Source organism: Enoplosus armatus, chromosome 8, assembly GCF_043641665.1.
Source record: "Enoplosus armatus isolate fEnoArm2 chromosome 8, fEnoArm2.hap1, whole genome shotgun sequence".
Taxonomy (NCBI): domain Eukaryota; kingdom Metazoa; phylum Chordata; class Actinopteri; order Centrarchiformes; family Enoplosidae; genus Enoplosus; species Enoplosus armatus.
In genome coordinates this window covers 16089020-16113692 of record NC_092187.1, presented here as the reverse complement: position 1 = coordinate 16113692, position 24673 = coordinate 16089020, and the positions used below count along the sequence as shown (strand labels likewise).

The following is a 24673-nucleotide window of genomic DNA, read 5'->3' as shown; positions in this document are numbered from 1 at the left end:
GACTTACTGGAATTTAAAAGATTATACTAGCTACAATAAGGCCACAATAAACGTATGCATTCCAAAGTGTGATTCTAAAGGCATCAGTAAAATCCATCATGTGGTTACAGTCCATGTGCATTCAACTGTTTTTGGCAGGTGACCACACTGAGAAATGTAGGCTACTTTGTATTGGACGTGTATTGGAAATCTGACTGTTATGACAACTATGTGTAGTCAGGGTGTGAGTTTCTCTGTGCCATGCATCTAAGTACATAGCTGGTTGAAACTTATAACTTTGGAATAATAACTCTGATGTCATGGTCATTGCAGCATGACCAGCAATTTAACATGACAACTGATTTGGTGCTGGCCTGCAATAAATTACAATAGTTGTTACTCTCTTTCACCACCAGGAGGTAGCAATGACGCACCCACAGCCACCTAAACTCTGTCAAAGGTCAAACCTATATCCTTCTGTTTATAGCTATTCATTTTCACAAGGAAAACAGACAGTATATAGAGCAGATAACTCCCTATCTCGTGTAAAATATTTGGTCAACAATGACACTTTTGAGTATTATAATCACTACGGACAGAAATGTCATGATTTAAGTCTTCAAAAAAAGCTATTGATGCACACAACAAATCCCACAAGGGATGAAAGGGCACACCCTGAACCTCTGAGTATTTCAGCCTATTGTTTCTCCACGGAAAACAAGTAAGACTACACAGCTTATTATTTAATGTGTTTAACTAGTTAACTCCTTCATCCTCGCTATTAATCGTACAAACTCAAGCGCAAAGGGAGGAGAGGAGGAAACATCCAATAGAGAGAAAGATCAGAGACAACACAACAGGATATACAGGAAAAAGAGCCACTTTGGTGCTTGTAATACTTTGAAAGGTCAAGTTTCCTTTCTTATATGATGAAGTCTGTGGGCACTTGTTGAAATCCAGCATGTCCTTGATGGAAAATCATCACAGTCCGCCCTATATTCTTGTAGATTTATTGGTTAAAATGGCTTTCTGTTATTCAGTTGTAAGCCTTAAAGTGACCTTGGTGTAGTGACCGTGAAGGTATTTTGAATAACCCCCTTTAACGGTCATATTAGTTGTTAGGCCATAGTATGCTTCTGAAATGCTCTACATGGTTTTTCCTAAGAGGCGGAGCAACATGGCATGTTCAGGCTTTCATTCATTCAAGGATCAATGAGCATACATTCTGGCATTTGGTGGCTTTTCTGGAAAGCAGTCTCCTGTAGGCCGCTGTGCAGGCCCCCGCCGCTGATCATATTATTTCAGCTGGTGTGCTGCACTCACCTTCAGTGCGCGCTCCACTATGGACCGCAAAAGAGATGACTGGCACAGGACAAGAAGAGAAAGGAAGGAAAACCTACATGCCACAGAATGACGGATGACAGGAGTACGATGCTGCACATCCTTGAGGAGCCTCAGATGCGAAGAGAAGGGGAGAGGATTCGAACTTTTCAGAACTGGCCAGCAGATGCACCTGTCACCTATGGAGACCTGGCCAAGGCGGGCTTCTTCTTCCTAGGCCCTGGGGATAAAGTCCAATGTTTCTGCTGTGGAGGGATTTTAAGATGTTGGGTGCACGGGGACAGCCCGGCCGTCGAGCACAAGAGGCACTTCCCCACTTGCGGTTTCATACTGGGTCGAGCTGTGGGAAATATTCCGCTCCAAGTTGGATCCTCCGACTCTGTGGACGGTCAGCTGTTGAGTCAACTCCAGAGAATGACTATGGACGACCAGGGGACAGCTGGACAAGCGGTCTACCCAGAGATGGAGGCGGAGGATTCCCGGCTCACCACTTTCCACAACTGGCCCACCGAGGCCTCAGTCCAGCCAGATGTTCTCGCCAGAGCAGGATTCTTCTACACAGGTGCTCATTGTCTCACTATAAAGCCTAAAAACATGTATATCTCAATCACCTGCTTTACATGTGATACATTTGTGTATCCGAGAGTATTTCAGTGAAAAATTCAGCACTGACCCAGTTGCTGCTAGAGTGACCTCTCTTTGTGAGAGAGTTCATGATACAATTGTCCTGCTGAGTCATGATGTTGTGGACAGAACAACCTGGACAAAGCTGGGGCTGCTAAAGAAGTAGGGTTCCACAGCTGCAGGCAATACACGGGCTGTGGGCACAATATCATGGAAATCAATACAAAATAATGCAATCAAATAAAGTAACCGTACAATGAGTAGTGTTTTAATGAAACCAGCAGTGTTAGATTTGTTGAGATTCACATTTATTGTAATTTTTACAGGTTTTAGTTTGCGCATGAGATTCATTCCTTGTACAATTTGACCTATTGGCCAAATGTTTCATTTAGTACAAAAAAGGGAGCGTAAAGAGATATTCCGTGTTCATTTGTAAAGCTGCACCGATTCACAGAGTTTCTGCCATTAGACTCTTCTCACAGCGGTCGTGTCCATCCTGACAGGTCACGGTGACAACGTCAAATGCTTCTACTGTGATGGAGGGCTGAGGAACTGGGAGCCAGGGGACGACCCCTGGCAGGAACATGCCAAGTGGTTTCCACGGTAACAGCAGGACCTGTCACAAGGCAGATATAAAGACATCAGTTGAATACATTATTTGCCTATTTTTGCATTGGCAAATGAAGATGTTTTTTTACTAAATATAAACAATGTCAAGTTTTTGTTTTGTGTTCTGATTTCGTGCTTTAGCAGATTATAAAACAGCGTCTTTATATTTCTCAGATGTGAGTTTTTAATCCAGTCGAGAGGGCAGGAGTATATCAGCAACATACAGGATGCTCATTTCCATCTGGGTGAGACTGTGGTGAGAGCCTTTATCCCTCTTATCTGCTCAGAATAAAATCTGTTTGGCACACAGCAGATGTTATAATCGCACACTAATAAACGACAGTCTGTCATTGCTGCATTTAAATCACGACTTTCATTGTAAACTCAAAATATGATGTGACTTTTCTAGGGTGGATCGCAGACCTCCGCAGGCAGAGATATCGGATCCAGAAATGGTAAGTCGTATAAATGTCATAAAATGGATGATGGGTACCAAGAACTTCAAGAAAATGTATTCCCACCCAGCACATGTGGATAACAAGATAGCAGCCTGCTTTGATGCGAATAATCATCTTTGTGAATCCCACAGTGCAAAGCATCAAAGTGTCATGCACTCTTGCTTGTTCACACAAAAGGGGAAAGGTGGAGCAAACACTGAGTTGCATTGCAAACAGGCGATCAAATCATTCTTTGATCAGCCGGAGCAAACCACTCTGGTTAAAACATGGACTTGAAGGGTGACAACGGACTCTCTTTGGAAGAAAGCACATCCATTAATTGTCTTTAAGAGGCTGCTGAAAATGAAATAACTGTATGCTCAATTACCTGAGCTAATGTTTGCTATAGGATTGCAGTAATTAGGGCGCGCTATAGAAACCATTTGACTGTTGCTCATGGTTGCAGGGCAGCCATGAGAGGGTAATTATTCCATACAATGAAGGAATCACAACTATAATCCATTTCAGCAGATATACACAGGAGGTGTGTGGTTTGAAATGTAAATATATTAGCAGACAAAGGTAAGCTGCACAAGTTTTCATTTATTCACCCACTTATCAAATGGATAGCTTGTAGTTCATATAACATGAGGTGGATATGTAGATGTTTTTTTGCCTCACCTGTAGCTGGTCAGTGGTCTTTTCTTCCTCACTTCTTCCCTCTTCTCATCTCCCAGATATGGTGGGAGGCCTGGCAGCTTCCTCTGCCATGCTTTCTCCAGTGGTGCAGACCGTACTGCAGATGGGCTTTGAAGCCAGCCTGGTGGAGAGTCTGGTCCAGACCAAGTACCTGTTGACCGGCCAGCACTACACTTCTGTATCCGACCTGGTCACCGACGTACTGCAGGCGGAGCAGGACGACAGACAGAGGGGGCCACAGAGCAGAGGTAACAGCCAGTGGTGGAAAGTAACTATTGACAATATCAAGTATGGTACTTAAGTATAATTTTGTCGTACTTGTACTTTACTTGACTATTACCATTTTCTGCTACTTTACACTTCTACTCCACTACAGTTCAGAGGGAAATATTATACTTTTTACTCCACTACATTTATTTGACATCTATAGTTACAAGTTACTTTTCAGATTAATATTTTACATAAAACACAGATAATAAGCTTATAAAATGCAACACACTGTTAACGATTAAACCAGTGATTTCCAACTTTTTTGGTTAGTGATCTCTTACAAGAGACCTGTCTATGAGTTCTTAGCAGTTCTACCAACTTTCCCCTCTAAACTTCTCAGATGGTTTCACTTAAATCACTGTAGAGACCCAGAGAGGTAAAATTATTCAACATCTAACAAAAGGCAAAGATTAGTGAAAAGTCTCAAAAATTACTATGGGGTTTTGTAGCAGAACTTCTCACGACCCCTCAGATGTTGTGACCCATTGGAGGAGGCCTGACCCCCCTAGGTTGGAAACCACTAGACTTTATTACCTAACTGTATGTAAAGTTGTCAAAAGTAGCTCCACCATAACCAGCTACAGCAGTAAAATGCTGTTTACACATTGATCAATCCATATTAAGAATCTGTCTATAATAATATGCCAGTCAAGGGCCATTTCTCTGCAAAGTGAGTGCTTTTACATTTGATACTTTAGGTACATTTTGCTAGTGATACTTTTGTACTTTTACATGCAGAGCTTTTATTTGTAATACAGAATTTTTACATTGTTGTATTGGTACTTTTATTTAAGTCAAGGATCTGAATTCTTCTTCCACCAACAGCCAACTAGAGGTATCAAGGATTAGCATACTGCACCATTGTCATAGTAATGCTTTGACTAATTAACATAGTTACACAAGTGTGCGCTCATTTGTTTATATGAACACAATTAATGATAGCAAAATATCAATGTTACAATGGATGTCTTATGTTCATGTTTGTGTCCTTCAGAGCCAGAGATGAGGCAGGGCTCCAGTGCTGGAAATGTGAGGACACAAACACCCATCAGAGAGAAAGGTCAGAGATCAATGCCGAACATGATTTGCAGGAAAAAGAAACTTTTGCACTTGTATCACTTTTCACAATCAATTACACCGTTGAACTGCTGATATATGATTGCTCTGTCCTGCTGCGATTACACTTCAGACACAACAGTTAGCTTGTACATAGTGTGTGAGAGTGTGTGTGTGTGTGTGTGTATTCATCTGTTTTTTCGGTTTGTGGTTTCTCCAACAGTGAAGGACCCCAGCCCAGAGGAGCTGCTGAGGCAGCTGCAGGAGGAGAGGACCTGTAAGGTGTGCATGGACAAACTGGTGTCCATTGTCTTCATCCCCTGCGGTCATCTGGTGGTGTGCGGTGATTGCGCTGCCAGCCTGCGTCACTGCCCCATCTGCAGAGCAGTTATTAGAGGCAGTGTTCGTGCTTTCATGTCCTAAGGCTGAAGAAAGGAGCCACTGCTATACAGGTGTTGCATGAGTGGCCTTGAGATTTCCTCTGTGCTCATTTTCCTTACTGTACTGATGAAAAACATACTGATTATTGCTGGTGGCAGAGTTTACGGATCATTTTCTATAATAAACATTTGAAGCTTTCTCAATATGTGTTTAGTCATTAATGTTTATGCAGTCAGAGGGTGCACTTCACAAAGAGCAGATGTGACAACTTTTATATACACGGCACATCTACTGAATGACACACACGGTCATTAAAAGAGCACATTCTTTTATTAACAAACACCTATTTACATGAACACAAAGCACAGTTCTGGATAAATAGGATTACACAATCAGGTCACATGGGGTTGGGGCAACACAGGACACAAAATAGAAGAGCGAAATACAAAAAAAAAAGATTGTTTCCACTTTCTATACAAAGAAAAAGAATTATCTACAAACAGGTGGAATCTTTTTCAGTGGAGACTAGCACATACATACATAACCGTAACAGGTTTCAACTAATTTCCAGTTACCGGGGTTTAGGAAGAGGCTGTATTGCACTGAGAGGAAGACTATTATAAGACTTTTTTTACATAACGATTTTAGTAGCATTTACTACTAATACTGATTATGTTACAATATGAGGTGCTTTGTGTTTTTACTAACCCACACACCGGTTAGCCTACCAGGAGGGTGTAAACGTTGATGATCAAAGACAGTAATAACATATAAATTATTGCATCTTGCCAATAGAGAGGTGAGCAATCAAATCAAAATGGGTCACTCTCATCATTCTGAAATTAGCCAGCAGAAGTGGTCAGATGTTTTTTAAGAATCACAACATCTTGTGGACTGTCTATCTGGCAGTGAAGAACATCTAATATCACAGAGGAATCTGACACCCAGCAGGATATTTTTAGGTACTGACTGAGAACAGAATGAACAAAAAGTTACGTCTTTTGTCCACAACTCTTTTGATTACAAAACAATAAGCTAAGCAGACAATTTCAAACTTAGCACCAAGAAATACTGTAATCAAACAACTAGCATACTGAAAATGTTCTGGATGCAAATGTAGTGGGCAAAAAGACTAACAATCTTAACCTAAATGATAAAGAAAAGTGTAACACTGAAACAGAGCAAAGCGCTGACGCCTCCTACATAAAAATTACCCCCAAAAAACAAACTATTTGAAGCTTTACTGTTATCTGCAGACAAAAAAAAATGTTCTCAGACAAAACCTGGAGATTTATGGAAGTGCATACCTGTAGCAGAAACTCAGTAGCCTTGCAACTTGTACATGAACACTTTGAACACCAGAGAGCAGTAATGATTCACACAAACAGTAAGGCCGACAGGGGATCTGGGATTAAACTGACTTGAGTTGAGAAAGATCTAACATTAACAAAAAAAAAGAGAAAGAAAAGTGCTACCAATCAGTATAAGAGATATGACCCACGTGTGTGCACTTAATAAAGATGCGTTATGTTGCTGGGTCAGAATAAAATTAATCTGAATACTCAGCAGAAGCTTTCAGCTACTGCTTAACCAGCTCATATACAGCGAGTTGAAGACATCAGATTTGCTATTTTGTCATTATTTAATATGTTATACACATAATTACAATACAAACCCTGTAAAAAACATGCTATAAAACAATCACAACTGAGACTATCACCACAATGCTCCGGTTCACTCAGGCACAGCCTCGCTACATCTACACTGGAGACCATACCCATACAACTCAACACTGCTGTGTGCAATATGAACAGTCAAACAAATTCTATTGTTTTCTCAAAGTTAAAAATATGCTGCGTAACCTTTGCTTGAGTGTGTGTAATGATCAGCCCTGTCAGCAGCCCGGCGTGTCAGTAGTTAGAGGAGATGAACTGAAGTGAAGAGAAAGCTTTCAACACGTCTTCTAATAAACACCTGACACTTCAGAGATACTGACTTGGCTGTTGGTGAAAACAGTCACAATAATAAGACTCCAGAAATAAAAAAGTAAGACTCACATGCTGTTCCTTGTACACGCCAACGCTCTTTTGCATTCTTGATAGTTCACATTCCAAACTTTAAATCCAAAATCCTCCCCCCCTAACTTCTTTCATTATTTACATTTTCTATTTTTGACTGATGCCTCTGTAGGTTTGGTGTTTTTGTACCCCCCCCCCCCCACCTCTCTACTCCCCTGCCTCTTCCTGCTTTGCTTGTGTATTTATGCACACAGATCCTGGCCTAAAGTAAACAGGCAGCGCACAATAGCTCATTCCACAAGCTCCACTGTAATTCAGCCCTCCGGCCAAGATCTGAGCCAAACCAGCAATAACATGCTAAATCACTGCGTCCTCTAAGACACAGTACCACAGACTGGGAATGCTGGGCAGTCCCTGATTACATACACAATGTATTTATAGGCTGTACATGTTCTATACGCTCATGTTCTTGGGGAGTATTAAACCATTGTGGGCAGGTCACAGCACTGGGACCTCAGCAGAGAACTCAATACAAAGAAAATGATTGATACTTCTCTAAAAGCACAATATGAGGCTTTGTTACACAGTAATCCCCCCTTTCCCTGAACCCCGTCATCTCTCCCTGGAAAACAATGGACCCTAACTGAGAAGTGTTGGCTTTTCCGGGCAGCACACCAGTAAATGACATGTTTAAAGTACTGAACTGAAGAAGGGGAGGAATGTCAGGCGTGCCCCAGTGCACTGGGATGTTTGTGTCAAAAAAAAAGAAGAAAAAAAAAAGCCATTTTGTCTCCGTGGGAACTTGCTGTGTCACCTCGCCGCTGGACGCTCTCCTATTTACGTAGACCTGCAGAGAACAGAAACATGGGAAGAAAGAGCAGAGAGTCAGTGGTTGTTGAGCAACACAGACACTTTTATACACACACTCACTTCCCTGGACGAATCTCTCCTTGATATAACTCCCAGTAGATTGGGGAGACGAAAACTTCCTCCCTCCCATTAGAGACGGAGCTGATTAAACTGTCAAGAAGCTAATAAAATATTCATTTCATGTTGGCAGAGAATTATTACATGACTTCCCAGGCTTATTGTTATTAAGTCCTCTGCATAAAGTAATTGATTAATCCAATTTTAGACAGATTTTCTGTATGTTTTTCTCCATGTGCTTCTATTAGTAACTGCCTGAGGCGTGGGGACACATACACACATACACACAACAGTGTCATGAAAGGCCGTCATACTCCCTACAGCACTCTGACAGGATGTAGCATGTTTCAGAAAGAAGTTCACTCCCCAGACATGACTCAAAGCTCCAGATACTAAATAAGCAACTGTCTGCACAGTCACTAAGAGTCAGTGTTGTTTTGTCACCTCCTGGATCCTGATTAATTACTAAAAAGCTCTGGAACAAGCGAGTAAGTGGGCCTGGAGTTGAAATTATTTTGTCAAAGCAACAAAGCAAAAAAAACCTTATTTCCGATTAATGAGCGGTTTCAGGAGAAATCAGGGAACGTAACCTTGAAGAGGAAACAATTACATGCAGGCAACAAATAGGTGCTCTTACAATCACATAAAAAAAACACAAATACACATACAGGTGGCATGACAGCACATCCATACTTACAGGTACATGGGCTTTAAGAGAAGATGAGATGGTTTCTCATTGACATGGTAGAGTGGGAATGGGTCAAATCCACCAATAAAATCAACTGAAAACAAAGGATTAAACACATAAATTTATGGAATAAATCAAAAGACAATAACAGAATAAGACGCTGAAGTAAATAAAAAGACACGCATGATCAACAAAAGCTGAATGAGAAATGAAATGGAAACACAGTGGGAACGCATGTAATGCAGGGATGTTGAAGTTTTTAACTTTGACAAACAAAAGTCCACCAAAAAATAAATAAATAAAACTCTGCTTAAACCTTTTTCATCTGTGCATCTGCCTGGAGCTGGAGGGAAAGCTCGGGAACAGGTGAAAGCTGGCCAGCTGTCAAAATAGCGTAAGCCTTTTTTATCGCTCAGAAACAGAGGTGACCTTCAGCCACCAACCGAACGCTCAACCCTTTCTGTTTATTCTCTCACTTAAGAGTTCAGACTCTGGGCGAGGTGCAGATGAGCAAAACGTGTGTGTGTGTGTGTGTGTGTGTGTGTGTGTGTGTGTGTGTGAGAGAGACAGGGACATGTCGGTAACCAAAGTGCTGTGTGCTTTTCACAGAAGCAAAGAGATATTTTTGAGATGAAGGGAAAAGGCTTGGGGCTCTTGAGGGGACATCAGGGCTGAGAGGGGAGAGAGGGGAGAAAGAGAGGGGAGGACGGGGCACACCACACATGTTGGGTCTGACTGACAGAGGGCCAAAGAGATTAGGTTGACGGGGTGCGTGTGAAAGAGGCCGGCATGTGCAGGAGCCGCGAGGCGTCGACAAACACCACAAGGGGAGGAAAAGGATACACGGAGTTTGAACCTGATTCAGTGGAAAAAGACACCAAACAAATAGCGGATCCAAGTTCAAGAGGATAACAAGAAAAGGTTTCTTTTTTTTTTTTTTTTTTTTTTTTTTTAAATGGGCAGATCTGTTACTTTCTGGGAACCAACAGCTGTGGGGGGAAAACATACACAAGCCAGCATGGAAACTACTGTAAGGCCAAATCAGTTCCATCCTGATAAGAGGAGGCAGCGGTGGTCTGCTGAATACTGATATGTAGGCAGGATGAGCGCACAGGGCCACAGGCTGTTGTGAGGGGGGAGGCTGTCCCTTTCCTTTGACCCTGCCCTGGTTTCCTGGGATTCTCCATTTCATCTGTACACCAGATACACACACACACCCCACAAACACACACAAACACACACAAAGACCTCTTCCCTGCTCTTTTCCATACCGGTGATTTTCTCATTATGAGCAGGTGAGGATCCATCCTCTGTCACGATAAACTGTGCTGAGGAATACAGTGAGATGATAATGATGGTTGCCATTTTTAGACACACCGGCAGCTCTAGGGACGGCAGTGTCAGTCAGTCGGTCGGTCCATCCCTCAGTCTGTCAATCCAACACTTCGGTTCAGAGTGAAATATCATGACAGCTATTGGACGGATTGCTGTGAAATGTGGCACAGACATCCTCCAGAGGATGAATTCTAATGACTTCGGTGATCCCCCGACTTCTCGTCTAGCACCACAAATAGGTCAAATGTTCAGTTCATGACAGGGTACCTTGAAAATGAGTAATTGTGCAGCATTCACGGGAAAGCAATTTCATAATTAGCATGGGAGATCACGGCGTCCACCCACCACCCTAAAGCTCAGAATCTGAGCCTCAACAGGTGCCCCTGAGTGCCACTACCTGCTCTTTTGCTAATGAAGACATCCTGTGTGTCAAAACATTAGTTGTGGCGCCTTATTAAAAGCGTAATTTATAACCCTGTGCTCCATCCCTCCTACATATTGTACAGTGTATGTCAGCCTGTTAATTGCATCTCTGTCGTTGAACCCTTTTTCACTTTAATTATTACACACTTTGGTCTAACCCTGATCATGAGGTGGATCCTCTATGCAGCTCGCTGAATCACTGAAAATCAGTGTGTGTTTTCAACAGTAAAACTGAGCATTTGGAAAAAACTAACATATGTTTGGTGATATCTTGTAATGTGCCCCACCTTTTGGAAGTGTTTGAGACTTGCTGAAGCAATCTGTTCTTTATGTTTGCTTTGTAAACAGCGATCAACCCTTTGAAAATGAATGTAAAAAACTGCTTAGATGAATGTAGATGATTCAAGAACTTTTCTAATGTTTCGGCATTTCAGTGTGGATGGCAAACCAGTGAAGGTGGGAAACTATCAACGTCAAACAGTGTATTCAATTTGTCCTCCCTGTTTTGGATGGTGGCTTTGGAAACAGATATTGGCAGGTGATCGGCGCACGTGATCCTGTAATGATGAAAGGGGGCAAGCTCATTTCTTCAAGGCAGAGGGAGCAAGCTGATTTTCACTTGTGTGGACACATGCAAGAAATGAAAGGTATGTAGGTCACTAGTTAATGTGGTGCCCCTAAACAAGCAGGGAGTCATGTAAGATGATTATGTTTAAGTTCAAGTGGAAACTGGTTGAAATCAGAGGACCTGTAACCAGGAGAGACACTGACAGTCTACAGTGTACTGCTGCATCCACCACTGTCCGTGTCTGTGTGTATGTGTATGTGTATGTGTATGTGTGTGTGTGTGTGTGTGTGTGTGTGTGTGTGTGTATATGTGCTTGAGTGTGAAGAAGCTGGCGAGCTGACAGTGAAATGAAACACAGGCACAGAGATAAAAGGAAAAAGACCAGGAGGGAAAAACAGGGTTGGTGAGAATAAAAGAGCGTAGTGTGAGGAAGATCGAGAAAAACAAGGAGAGAGACGGGGCAGAGACAAAGACGGAAAGAGACATAAAGGGCAGTTCAAGACTTCAGAGCTTGCCTTTAAAGCGGAGAGTTACATGACACAGTTGTGGTCACACACACACACACACACACACACACACACACACACACACACACACACACACGCACACACACACACCTCATAGTTGGCTCCATCCTGCAATACTGCATCTCTGTCCTCACACACCATTACACAGCCATCATTGCTATACAGGCTCCTCATTTACTTTAAAGACCGGTTTAGCGGTTTTATGCTTAGTTATTTTGCATATGAAAACTTCAGGTATGTTTGATTGAGAGTGTATTTAAAGTTAATCATCCCTGCAAAGAGGAGAAAAGTTCCAGGCAAAGATAGACCAGGAGAGCTGGAAAGTTTGTCTGGTTAAATAAAAATGAACAGGTGAGAGTTCATGTGACAAATACAGGAAATACTGCCACGTTTATTTCTTTGTGTGAATGGGTGTCGGTCTGTGTTGAGCCCTTATTCCTTGCGTCTTGGTCACTGCAACTGCCAATTTGTTATACAATGTCCAGTACCGCCTTTATTCTATTCTCAGTGCACTGACCCACTCATAATGTCCATCATCCATACAACCTAATTTATATAACAAAGACACAAAGCTTGAAATGTGTTCCTGTTTATAACTGAACATAGCTCCAGCAGCCACAATGGGGTCCAAAAGTCTGAGATCACTAGTCAATCTTCACTAGAAGATTCTATTTTGCAATTGTTTCGAATGTAATACTGTTTTTTTTCCATTACAAATGATAATATCAGCTTCACAATTTGAGTGAAAAGTTGAATTTCAGAAAATCTTAGTATTTGATACATCTCCCTTTTGCTTTAATGACAGCATGCAGTCGAGCTGGCATGTACTCTACAAGTTTGTGCAAAACCTGATGACCCATGTTATCCCAGCATGATTTGACAATGTTCCTAAGGGCTTCTTGTGATGTCACAGAGTGTTTGGCGTTCTGAGTCTTCAAGTGCCCCCATAAATAGTTCAATGGGGTTGAGGTCAGGTGACTGTGGAGGAAAGTCCATGACAGTTGCCCTCTCCATAAAGACGCAAACCAGAGGGTATAGCATGTCTCTGAAGAATGCAGTGGTACTTCTCCTTGGTCAGGGTGTTGTCGATTCGGTGCAGGTGTCTAACTCCAGAGTAGGCTGTGCTGACAAGAATAATAAAGATGGAAGTTGTCCTGCCCCAACAGGTGCAACACAACCAACAGTTGTGAGGGAGCTGTCAATCAAGCGCAGTCTGTACGCGCCCTAATCAGGCAACATAGGTGAAAACACCTGTGTGAAGAGGCTTTCACTAAACAAATATAAACAAATAATGTGCTGTAAAAGTCAAATACTTGCGTTAAGACACTTTATTATTTTTTACACAGGAAGATTCTATCTGACATTTTGTTTTTACACAGCAAGCATATCATATCCTTACACTGGAAAGATGTTGATTTACATTAGAAACATATCACACTCAATTGGCATGTTATTTCACAAAAGACACCATTTTAAATACTAAATACTACTTTAATGTGGATATTTCTTTGAGTACTATTAAAGGAGTTGTTTGGAACTATGAGTCAAAGTCAAAATGTCTGCTGTGAAAAAAAGGCCCAGTGAGGCATGACAGTGTGAAAGGGAGCCAACATGCACAATTCCAGGACCCTGAAACTGAAGCAGCTAAATGGAATTCAGCCATCATTCATCCTATTATTTACACCTGTGCTTTTCCTAGTGTGGCAGGTCAAAATGTGTTCAGTAAAATAGACCCATTCACACTCTTTGGCTGTTCTACTTGTTTGACGTCATTTTAAATAACATTTCAAGGTGAGCCTTTTTTGATGTTTTTACCTTTTCACTCTGTTTAGAACCTGAGGACACGCTGCCACCTACACATCCATCCATCCCTCCAGCCTCTCTGTCTGCTGTGGAGGATTTTCTGGGGATGTGACTCAGCACAGAGGGCGGCAGCATAATTAGCAGACATGCTAAAGCGAGCTTATCCCGGCGCTAGGCTTCTAACTCCATGACCTACTTTACAAAGAGGATTTTCCCCACCACTCACTCTGTCGGTGCGTCTGCTCACCACCGATAACTCTGTGTAACAAATTCACACACGCACACACAAACACACAAAACATATACACGCCAGCAGTTAGTCACACACAGTCAGCTAAACACACACACGCAAATGGCTGCGGTATATAGGTACGTTTGAGTGCACATATACACACTTATAAAGTGACAGAGGAAGAGAAGAGGTCACATAAAAAGGGAGATAAAAAAACTGCGGAATGAAACACACACACACACACACACACACACACACACACACACACACAGTAATAAAGCCTGAAAGCCATGTCAAGCCCTGAGCTGATGGTATATGATTCTTGTTATTCTGCCCATTGTGTCTTTGTGGCTTCTTGTGTGTGTGTGTGTGTGTGTGTGTGTTTCATTCCGCTATTTTTTACGCAAGTCTGAGCACTCAAATCTAACTCACTCGCCTCCCTTGAGAGTGAGAGAGTGCTCAGCGTGAGAGGAATTCCTGTCTTCTCTCCTTATTCGTGAAAAGCTCATCTTGTCTCATGTTATTTGTTCCTGCATATTACCCCATCTCTTTTTCCCCTCCTCAGCTTGCTCCCGACAAACGCCTCCCTCTACTCCCCTCACATACTCCTCTTCCCATCTTTCCCTCTCTCTTCCTGTCTCTCCTGAGGGTCCTACCTTTCCTCTCTTGGCGAGGCGCAATCAACTGTGGAAGTTATTGACCAGCAAGGCCCTTAATGAGGCTGATACAACGAGTGACCAGAGACCTGTAACTTTTTACAAGCACACCTCATTAAAGCTGGAAAGCCAGAGATGGGGAAGAGAGACAGCGAGAGCGAGGACTTCTTAAACACACTAAAATTGGATTCTGATACCCGATTATTTCATCTACCTGTGAAGAAACCGGGAACAGAAATAAAGCATATGAGAGAGAAGTAAAGAGAAGGAAAAGTTCTGAGTAGCTGAGGCAGCCAGGGAGCTCAATACAGAAACTCGCTTTAATCTACACATCAAATGAGACGGGAAAATGAGAGCGGCAAAGTGCCTTAGCTGCTTTTTGTGTTGCTATGAGTGTGTGTGTCGGCGCACCTGTGTCTGCATGAACAAGTATGGTGTGTGTGTGTGTGTGCGTGCAGGCAAAGGGCTGATTACAATATAAGAGCTAGCAGTTGGAAGCTACGTAGCACAGCCTGGATCAGAGAAGAACTACCAGATAATTAAAACCGATACAAATCACGCTCAGTTTTTACCCCAAGCTTTTTTAAACCAACCTCTCTTGTTATTTTTGTCTTATTGTTTTTTGAGTGAGGATGACTGTCCGCTATGGGGTTAAACAAGCATAATCTGTGCCAGCAGTCCACACCGGGAATGAACAAAAGGGAATGTCACAAAAACAAAAGGAAAAGGAAAAAGTCATTGAGGTTGGAAAGTCTTTTTTTTGCTGAAATGGTATTGCCCTCCAGGGATTACTTAGGGGTGACTGGTGATTAAGTGGTACTGCCCAGAGCTGGGGGCGGAGGGGATCAGTAGGGTGGTGACGCTAACCACTCACAGCCAGTGAATCTCTGGTATGTGACCACCAAAGAACTGCTTGGACTTCTATACCACTGGTCTACAGTAACACATGGAAAACCACATCACAATTCCCCCAAATTACAAGAGTTCGCTGTTTAAGATGCAATTAGTGCATGTAGTGCTTTGTTCATGACACTGTTTTCAAATCAAATTAGAGTTTGGGTGTCTTACAGCCAGGCTCCAGATACTAATTAGTATTCAAATAGAACTCCATTTAATCTTAGTTAATCCTCACAGAGAGAGCTCGTCCAAGGTCCAAAATATGTAAAGGCAGATTCTCATGTGCGTGGACATCGCTATGCGTCCCGATAATCAGATATTTATGACTCCCACTGACCCTTAGATCAAATGTTTCCTGCCCTCTGATTGGCTAACCTCAAGCAGGACCTCTGACCTGCTGCCTATGAGGTCACAGCAGCTGGGTCATTTATCATCAAGTGTCTGTCTCTGGTTTCTCCTTCTTCTTCTTATGACTCATTTCATGATCCCCCCGTGGTCTTTTTCCCACACCCTTTTCCTCACCCTGCTTCACGCACGACAGGAAAAGGAGTGAGAGTCAAGGCTAACTCTTGCCCTCATCTGACTCCGTGTTAAAGGTTTAACGCAGACAGGGGCTCGAGTACTGAGATAACACACCGAGGAGCCACTTCAGAGGAAAGGATGTACATGTTTGACTGGCTGCGAGAGAGACAGGCATGAGGAGGGAAGGTGTGTGTGTGTGTTTGTGAACAAGAGAGTGGGGGAAGTGCAATCCTGCGGCATAAAAAACACCCACCCTAGCCAGGCAACAGACAGCTGGAGCGACAAATAAGGTGTCCATGTAGAAGAGAAAGTGAGGAAAGTGAAAGCCAGAGTACACTAAAGGAGGCGAATAACAGGTTTACAACAACAGCGAGGACCACACAGACCGACGAGGACAAGAGACGAGGCGAACACGTGAAAGAGAAAGGAAAGAGGCTGAAGGAGGTGTGGAGAGGGAACACATGGCTCCTTTGGTTCTGGAGAGAGAGAGAGAGAGAGAGAGAGACAGAGAGAGAGAGAGAGAGAGAGAGAGAGAGAGAGAGAGAGAGAGAGAGAGAGAGAGAGAGAGAGAGAGAGAGAGAGAGAGAGAGAGAGAGAGAGAGGACCCAGCTGGCGTGGGGGAGGAGAGAGGAGGGAGACAGGGGAGAGCTGGAGCGGTGAGAGTGTGAGGCGGGATAGGAAGAGAGGGAGACGAAGAGAGATGCAGCCCTGTTCTCCTCAACGCGGGTGTTTTCCATGTCATCTGTGTGAGTGGGTCTGAGTGTGATTCATTAATTGTTGCAATTCTCTGTTTCAAGAATGAGTTTGTATGTGTTTGTGTGTGTGTGTGTGCGTGTGTGTAAGGGTGCGGTTAAACGACTCACAGCTGTCCTCCTCCTCAGTGATAGCGCTGACAACATAACAGGCGTACACGAAGCCCAGGAGCTGTGAACACACAAGCAAACAAGAGGGGTTAGACTCGAGCTGGCAGCTGATAAACAGGTGTGTGTTTGCTTTGATGGACAAAAACATCATCTGGAAAAGAGCGAGTTTTCTGTGGGGACACAGCCTCGACGGAAGAGGTGGTGGCTGTGTGCTCTCAGAGATCCAGCAGCGGGCAGGTGATGCAACATCGTGCAAAGACCAGATACTTGACCTGAAACGATTCCTTGATTATTTGATAGAAAAGGAACTGCCAACAGTTTTAATAATCAAGTGATCGTTTTGGCCATTTATCAATTAAATGTTATATATATCTTCTCCGGGTACTTTTCATATAGAGCAGGTCTAAACCGAAATCTTACAGGATAAAATCTTTATGCTATTTATCAAGAGCAAACTAAGGAACTCAAGCAAAAAAAACGTCAAACTATTTACATGTTTCAGCTTCTCAAATGTGAAGATTTGCTGCTTTTCTCGTGAATTGAACATCTTTGTGTTTAGGACAAAACATGCAACATGACGATGTCACCTTGTGTGCAGGAGACGTGTCATACACTAAACAATCAATTAATCGCCAAATAAATAATCAACAGATTAACTGAAAATAAAAATTTTCTTAAAATAATTCTTAGTTGCAGCCTATATGCAGCTATAATCAACATTTTGGATTTTCAACAATGAATCAGATAAATATGTGTAATGTTAAAGAGGTCGCTGGCGGAGTCCCCATTAATTCTACAGAGCATTGCATTTTTCAGCTCTTAGTTAAGTTGCAGGCTGGAAAACTGAAACGTTTTGGTTTAGTCTCACCGCTCTCATCTGCATCACTTTTTGGCTACAGCAGCACTCACTCTATGTAACCTGCCCAGCACCAAACAGCAAACGCACAAAGTTAGTGACTAGCTTGTGAACATAGTGGAGCATTTGCTGCTAAAGAGCCAGATATTTCCCTCAGCAGTTAGTAGAGGCCAAAATCAGAGCTAAAAGGAATGTGAATATTGAAATTGATCACATCAGGTGTACAGAAACAAGGATGCTGAATGTTTAAATACACTGTTTGCTAACCAGTTAGCCATATTAACTTGTGTCAGTGTTGTGTTCACAGCTCTACTGTGCTTTACTGTAACATCTGTGTAGGCAATGCTTTCGGTGTTGACAAGGCTTCAAGAGTATACATACAGTAGTAGCTCGTATGCACAAACACATCAGAAAGCAACAGAGCGAGCACACAAGTGACTGTACGCCGACTCACAGTGCTGAGAATAGCCCGTGGAACTGGCAGATGGCTGTCATCGACTCAGAAACAGACAGCGAGAGACAGACACTGAGAGACAGTCTCTCTCCACCCAGCCATCCATCCATCATTTGGCACTCTGCCATGCCAATTAAAACAGCGTCGGGCACGCTGCCCTCCTCGCACACTGGGTACACAAACACAAAACCCAAGAGGGGACTGACTGTGTGAGATGGTGATTATTTATATAGCATTCACTCAACCTATAACTTAACTCGGCCTGTGCAATTATAAGAGGAACAACGATGTCGTGCAGTTTGCAGGTCTCTCATCGCTATCATTTGGTTTTCAATCCATTGTTTTGTGCGTACAATATATTTGGCCTTTATTTAAGTTCATCCAGATGTAGATTAAATGTTTTATTTATGAATGAAACTCATGTGTGGTGTCTAGTAGGAAAGGGAATGGGTCTGTCTCTGTGTGGGCTAGATAAGATACATAACTCTTCTCTCTCACTCTAGTATCTAATTGCTGGTCTCACCCCATCCATTACGGTGGCGGTGAAATGGAGGTGAATTAGCATATGTATAAAGCCAGTGTCAAACAGAAGATGGTGTTAACAGCAGGGGGCACACCCTGTTTTCAACTTCATTGTGTCTGTGTGTGCATGTGTGTCCGTCCATGTGTGTTTTTCCTGTAAAAGTGTGCACCAAGAGTGTGCTTTTCTGAGTTAATATCTATGCATGAGTGCACGTTTGTTAATTTTCATGAAGGGCTCTGACTGCTGTTGTGGTCTGGGATCGAGTGAAACAGTACAGCCAACATGTCACAGCAGAGGAGGCTCGAGGCGGAGAAAAGTGCAGTTTGTGCAGTGGGTGACAAATTGAAGTAAAACCAAACGTTAGTGCCAGATTTAGGGGTGGGAATCACCAGAGGCCCCACGATACGATATTGTCAACATCTGTTTTATCTAATAAGATAAAGTTTTCAGTCTGTTCATCTCACTGAAATCATTTTTATTGCAGCAAAATGGGATTCTCCAGCACACAGATTGACCAACACTGTCACAAAAATATCATAAATGTCATAAATGTTGCATGCACCTGACAAACTGAACTGTTTGTATTACAGTCTACATAGTCCGGCCTAACTCAATGCAAACATGTGTGGACTACAGTACTATTACAGATATTTTGAACAATGCAACTTCTACAAAAAAAGTTATGCAGCCCCTTCAGCATTCACTTTGTATTTGCAATATTAATCATTTTTAAGATCGATACTTGGCTTCCGTGTATCAATACAACATTGCCACGCAAAATATCACCGTACCGTAAATCTTTTCTCCCACCTCTACTGGATGTATGCCAGAACAGCTTCAACTTGCCTTGTCATAGATTTATTTCAAGTCTCTGGAACTCTACTGGACGGACGAACACCATTCTTTCAAAAGACAGGATGTGGTGGAGGACACTGTATCAAACACAGCCTCCTCATTCACTTCAATGAGTTTCTCTTACAAGTGTTCATATCATACCATAGCATAGATTCACATCATTTTCCTACTCATCAAACCATTCAGTGACCCTTCGTGCGCTGTGTAGGGGTCTGTTTTCCTTATGTCTAATGTATTGAGGGTTTTCCATTAATCTGTTCTACTGATGTTGTCATCAAAGAAATGTAGTCAGGGAAACCACAAAGATGTTGAGGTGAGGATGACAGAAGCGATATGAAGCCAGTTTTAAATCTAAAGACGTTCTAGCTCCCTGAGGATAAAAAACACACAATACGACTCACACACTGCAGCTACTTTTAGCCTCACTTATAAATAGCAGTTGTGAATAGACAAATCCAATTCACCAGAAATGATAATGAATACATTTAAACCAGTAAATGCCAAACCTTGGGAGTGCGCCTGTCACTGCTCAGTAATGGGAAATCGCCACCATTTCTCACTCCTCGACTGATAACTGCTGACAGCAAGAAAGTCTGGACGCTGCGTGGACATGGACTCTAATATACTTTTTATTTTGATCTTAAACCACTTTGTCTTCTAGTTTGCTTTCCTGTGACTTCGGTACGTTTAGTGCGATGTACAGGGAGCTAATATGATTAGAGGAGTGAACTCTTGGCGTTTTCTTTGCTGGAGGCATTGCTGTCCTTAGCCAATATAGGTCAGTGTCCTCAATAAAAAGTGACAATTCCACTTATATATGCTTGCATATTAAATGGCCTTAAATCACGCTCATAAACGCTCTCTCTCCCTCACACACACACAAACACACACACACACACACACACACAGTCCCCGGCTTTCTTCTCTGACTTCCCTGTCACTTCTGGAGTTCAGGGATCCTTTTTAGAGACTAATGTCAAATTAATTAAGCTCATAAAGCCCCCGCATCGCGTCCTCTGAGGCTCGATCTCAGTCTGTCCGTGAGGATGTGCCACACCAAAGTCAACTCATTTAGCTGTCAATCATCTGGGTTTTTTTCCCTTTCACTGTGAACTTTTTTCGCTTTCTAAAACACAGGTCTCCACATCACTGTCATTCCACAATCTGCAAATATCCTCATATTTTCTCTCCAGCTCTCTATGTGTCCTTGTTTTATTGATTCTAAGTACCGCTTTCCTTCTGTTCTCTCTCCACCTCTGCAGCTTGTTGAGCAGTGAACAGTGATCTGGACAACTGACAGAAGGAGGCAAGGAGGCAGAAAACCAGGCACAAAGCAACGCGTTCCTCCACTGGGCCTTCATTTACGATCTACAATGTTGTAGAGGAAACTAAATGAGGTATTTGTGATAGTTCAGTCTTCTCTCAGATAAGGAGGGTGACAAGAAGTTCAAGGCATTCATGTGTGTGTGGGTGAGAAGAAGGCCAGCTGCTGCAATAGAAAAGACGGATACTTGTATTTGCATAGGCTAATGAAGGTCTGGTTAATACTGAATGTGCCAGTCCAGAAAGACACATAACCCCCTTTGACAATGCACACTCGCTCATAAACATCAGTCCACTAGACATGAATCTATTTCATGAGCAGAAGCTTGCACTCTTCTCAGTTACAACGACGATAAATCAGGTTTACAGTCAATTATTTGGTCTGTCAAGATATTTCTGCAACAAAAAATTCTGTTACAAAACAACTACGTCCTGTAAGCCTTTTCAGTCTCTCCATTTAAGAATGTATCTGTGTAGTCCTGAGCGATCAGTTGATTGATTAGTAGAACATTTATCAACAATTTTGATAATGGATTGATCATCTAAGTCATTTATCAAGCAACAAAACTAAGAGTCTACATCCATTCTAGCAGCTCTGTGAGCCTGTACTTGGGTACTTTGAGCTAGATGCTAACATCTGCATGCTGAATGCTAACATGCTGATGCTGATCAGGTATAATGTTTACCATGGTCTCAGTTTAGCTTGTTGGACAAATTTTGATCTGATGGTGATGAAAACTTATCCTGAAGGAAACACGAATACATGTACAAAATGTTGTGCCAATCCATCACATAGATCTTAAGATATTTCACAGGACAAGTGAAAAGTTTGACCTGCTGGTGGCGCTAGAGGAAAAGTCAGGACATCACCTGAGTCAGTGGGATTCATTCTCTCGGGACCATGAATGCCTGTGCCAAATTACATGGCAATTCATCATGATGTTTTTCCAATATTTCTGACAGACTGACATTGCCATGCATAGAGCCCTGCAGCTAGCATGGCCAAAAATGTCAAAAACACTCGCTCTATTTGCTGTTTTTCTGTTTTACATTGTAGTAAGTTGAATCTCTTTTTTTTTTTATTATATAGCTGATCGATTATTCAAAAAAATTACAGATGAATCAATAATGACAATACATGTTGGTTGTAGCCCTATACGTCTCTTTTTTGGCATTCTGAATAATATGAATTTAGAGATGCCTCCTGTCCACAGCTGACTGGCCTGTGCACGTGCGCAGTGATGGATATCTGAGTCGATCTACAGGCTAATTAACACACTATTGATTGTGGCTCAGTGTCGGGAGAAAATTCACTAAGTGTAATATAATGAAAGGAATTCGTAGGTTAAATCTATCACATGGGAGAGAGGACTAGCAGAAAGAGAGAGGGAGAGGGGGTGGTGCAGATGTCTTGTAGGTTAATTACACAGGACTTTCTGCCTGACAATAAGGCGCAGGCTTCTCTGCAGAAAATTAGATGTGTGTGTTTGTGCGAGGGCAGCTGCATGTTTAATGACAAAACATGATGGGATAGGGACCGCAGAGACCGCATCCACCTGTTCTTTTCTACCAGCCCCCTCTCCAAATGTGAACACACACAAACCTATACAGCTTACATAGGACCACAAAGGGCTGTTAAGTGTCTGTGGTGCTGATTTGCATCTTCCACATCAAATAACTGCAAATAACAGCACGGCGTCCAACAACACGACACACGGACACGAGGCTGCTCATGCAGAAATAAAAGCCGTATGAAAAAAGGAAACGCTTTTTCTTCACATCCAGCCCCATACAGAAGGTTTTAGATGAGGTCTGACTTAGTGAAGCGGAGGAAAATGGGGCTCTCTGGCCCAAGAAACAAATGGGCAGAAGGCGAAACAGGTAAATAAAACAACCGATACACACTCAACAAGCAGAAAGAAAAGCAAGCATGCCGCTAGGGAAGGTTTACTCCTTTAATGATGCTTGTTTTTCACTTCCAAGTTCTCCTCTGTTCCCTCTTCTCCTTCTTGTCTACTCTAAGAAGTTTAAAAAGACCAAATATTAGAGTAAAATTAATCTGAGGAAAATCCATTTCCCTGCAAAACAGATTAACAATTAAAGCTCTTGGCACAGACAGCCTTTGAAGTATAATGGCGGGCAGTCATGTTTTTATGATGTACTCTGAGTAGCCTGACACAATATTCAGTGGCCCGCTGGAGACTAATTCTCTCCTCTGGTCTTGAGGTCTTTCTCTTCTCCCCCCTGTTTTTGGCAGCAGTCAGCAGACCGAATAACTGCTCACTACTGCATCATAAGTCTTTTAATCCTGGGATCTTTATAATCATTTGAAGCAGATGCTGTTTAACTTACTGTGCAGCTACAATGCAGTGTCAGCGCTGACATATTGCAGAGATGCTTAATGCTATTATTACACTAGACAATGCATGGCCATTTACTGATTCGGGACCAATTACTGGACTTCAAATACGAGCACATCAAAGATCCCTCCAGTTGGCTCCCTATGCAGCATACACACAAATTAAAAAAAGACATATTCACCACCATTTGATAACACAACATGGGCTAATGAAATTATCAAAGCGAGCACCCGGACCTTTTGGATGAGTGCGGGGGTGGGTGGGTGGGGTGCCCATGCTGTTTTCATGCCGCTGAACTGACCACACGACACGCACACCCAACCCCATAAGCAAGTACAGCCCCGAGCACTAATCAGAGGGGTCTGCCCACGCCAAGTCTGCTGAGGAGGACCCCTCCAATCAAACAGGGGCCGTTATCCATCCCCCACATTACCCTGGCCCCTGGCATTAAACAAGCTGCACTAACACAGACAGCAGACTGACATGACAGAGCCACCTCAGCTCCACAGAAAACGAGAGAGAGGGAGCAAAAGTGACAGGGGAGAGAGTGCATTGTCATTTTTGTCATTTAAGTTGGTTGGAATTTGATCGACATGAAGGTCAAACGAGTGCGAGATCTGGCCAGGAAAAGGAGACAGGAAGACAGAGCGGAGAGATTGTGAGGTGGGAAAAAAAAGAGGAAATGAGCAATGGAACGAGAGAATGATGCAGGCTGCCGTTCCTCCCACGATCAACTTCCACACAATCCTCCTCAATGCAGGTTCCCAGGGAATAAAGAGGCAACAGAAGAAAGCATTGCCTGTGGCAGCAATAACCTATGCTAAATGATATGATATCCTTGTGTGTGTGTGTGTGTGTGTGTGTGTGTGTGTGTGTGTGTGAGCACTTTCTTTGGTTGTTTTATGAGACGCTCAGCAGCTCTGACAACCCTTTGACATCTCTCACTACTCCCTTTAGTGTGTGAGTTATGTCTACAGATGTAAACTAAATATCACATATTGCACATTTTTTCTTCTTCTTCCCTCTCATACGTTTCCACCTAACTACCCTCCAACTCACCGGAGATGTTTTCTCAGACTCGACTATTTTATTTAACAGTGCGGCCGGTGTACAGGAGCAAAAGAAGATGGGATGATGGGAGGATAGAGGGGAGGAAAAGACTGTGTGTGTGGATTTTCTGCTGACTACATTGAAAGGGAAATCAGTCATTATTATGGCAGTAGTAGAAAACCAATGCCGTTCAATAGCAATATGTACTGTAGGATGGATGGGTGAGGTGGGTTTCAGTGAAGGCAACAAAGAATAGGATAGGGGTAGAGATGGAGCAACAAATTCCCCTCAGTGATGAGTCAATGAATAATACATTATCCCAGTTTGAAAAGGTTGCCTCCACTTCAAGCTCATCCATTAAACCTTAAAGTTACTTTTTGGCTCAATGTAGCCTGTA

At 42.6% G+C, this 24673-nt stretch overlaps 2 protein-coding genes across 3 annotated transcripts in view; one reads left to right on the top strand and one right to left on the bottom strand.

Annotated features, from left to right (window-relative positions):
• Positions 1–1337: 1337 nt before the first annotated feature.
• On the top strand, positions 1338–5473 carry birc7 (baculoviral IAP repeat containing 7). The gene is given in 6 exon segments (XM_070911046.1): positions 1338–1367; positions 1369–1882; positions 2448–2547; positions 2728–2809; positions 4971–5019; positions 5239–5473. Coding segments are annotated over 6 exon segments (975 nt in total). The 3' UTR covers positions 5439–5473.
• A 3561-nt stretch (positions 5474–9034) lies between these two features.
• Positions 9035–24673, bottom strand: part of nkain4 (sodium/potassium transporting ATPase interacting 4) — a 40408-nt gene continuing 24769 nt past the window's right edge. For both annotated transcript variants that reach the window (XM_070910615.1, XM_070910616.1), the window contains 2 exons: positions 16856–16916; positions 9035–9123 (listed from right to left, as the gene is read on the bottom strand). In XM_070910615.1, the coding sequence (XP_070766716.1) occupies positions 9035–9123; positions 16856–16916 (150 nt within the window). The remainder of the gene's footprint in view (positions 9124–16855; positions 16917–24673) is intronic.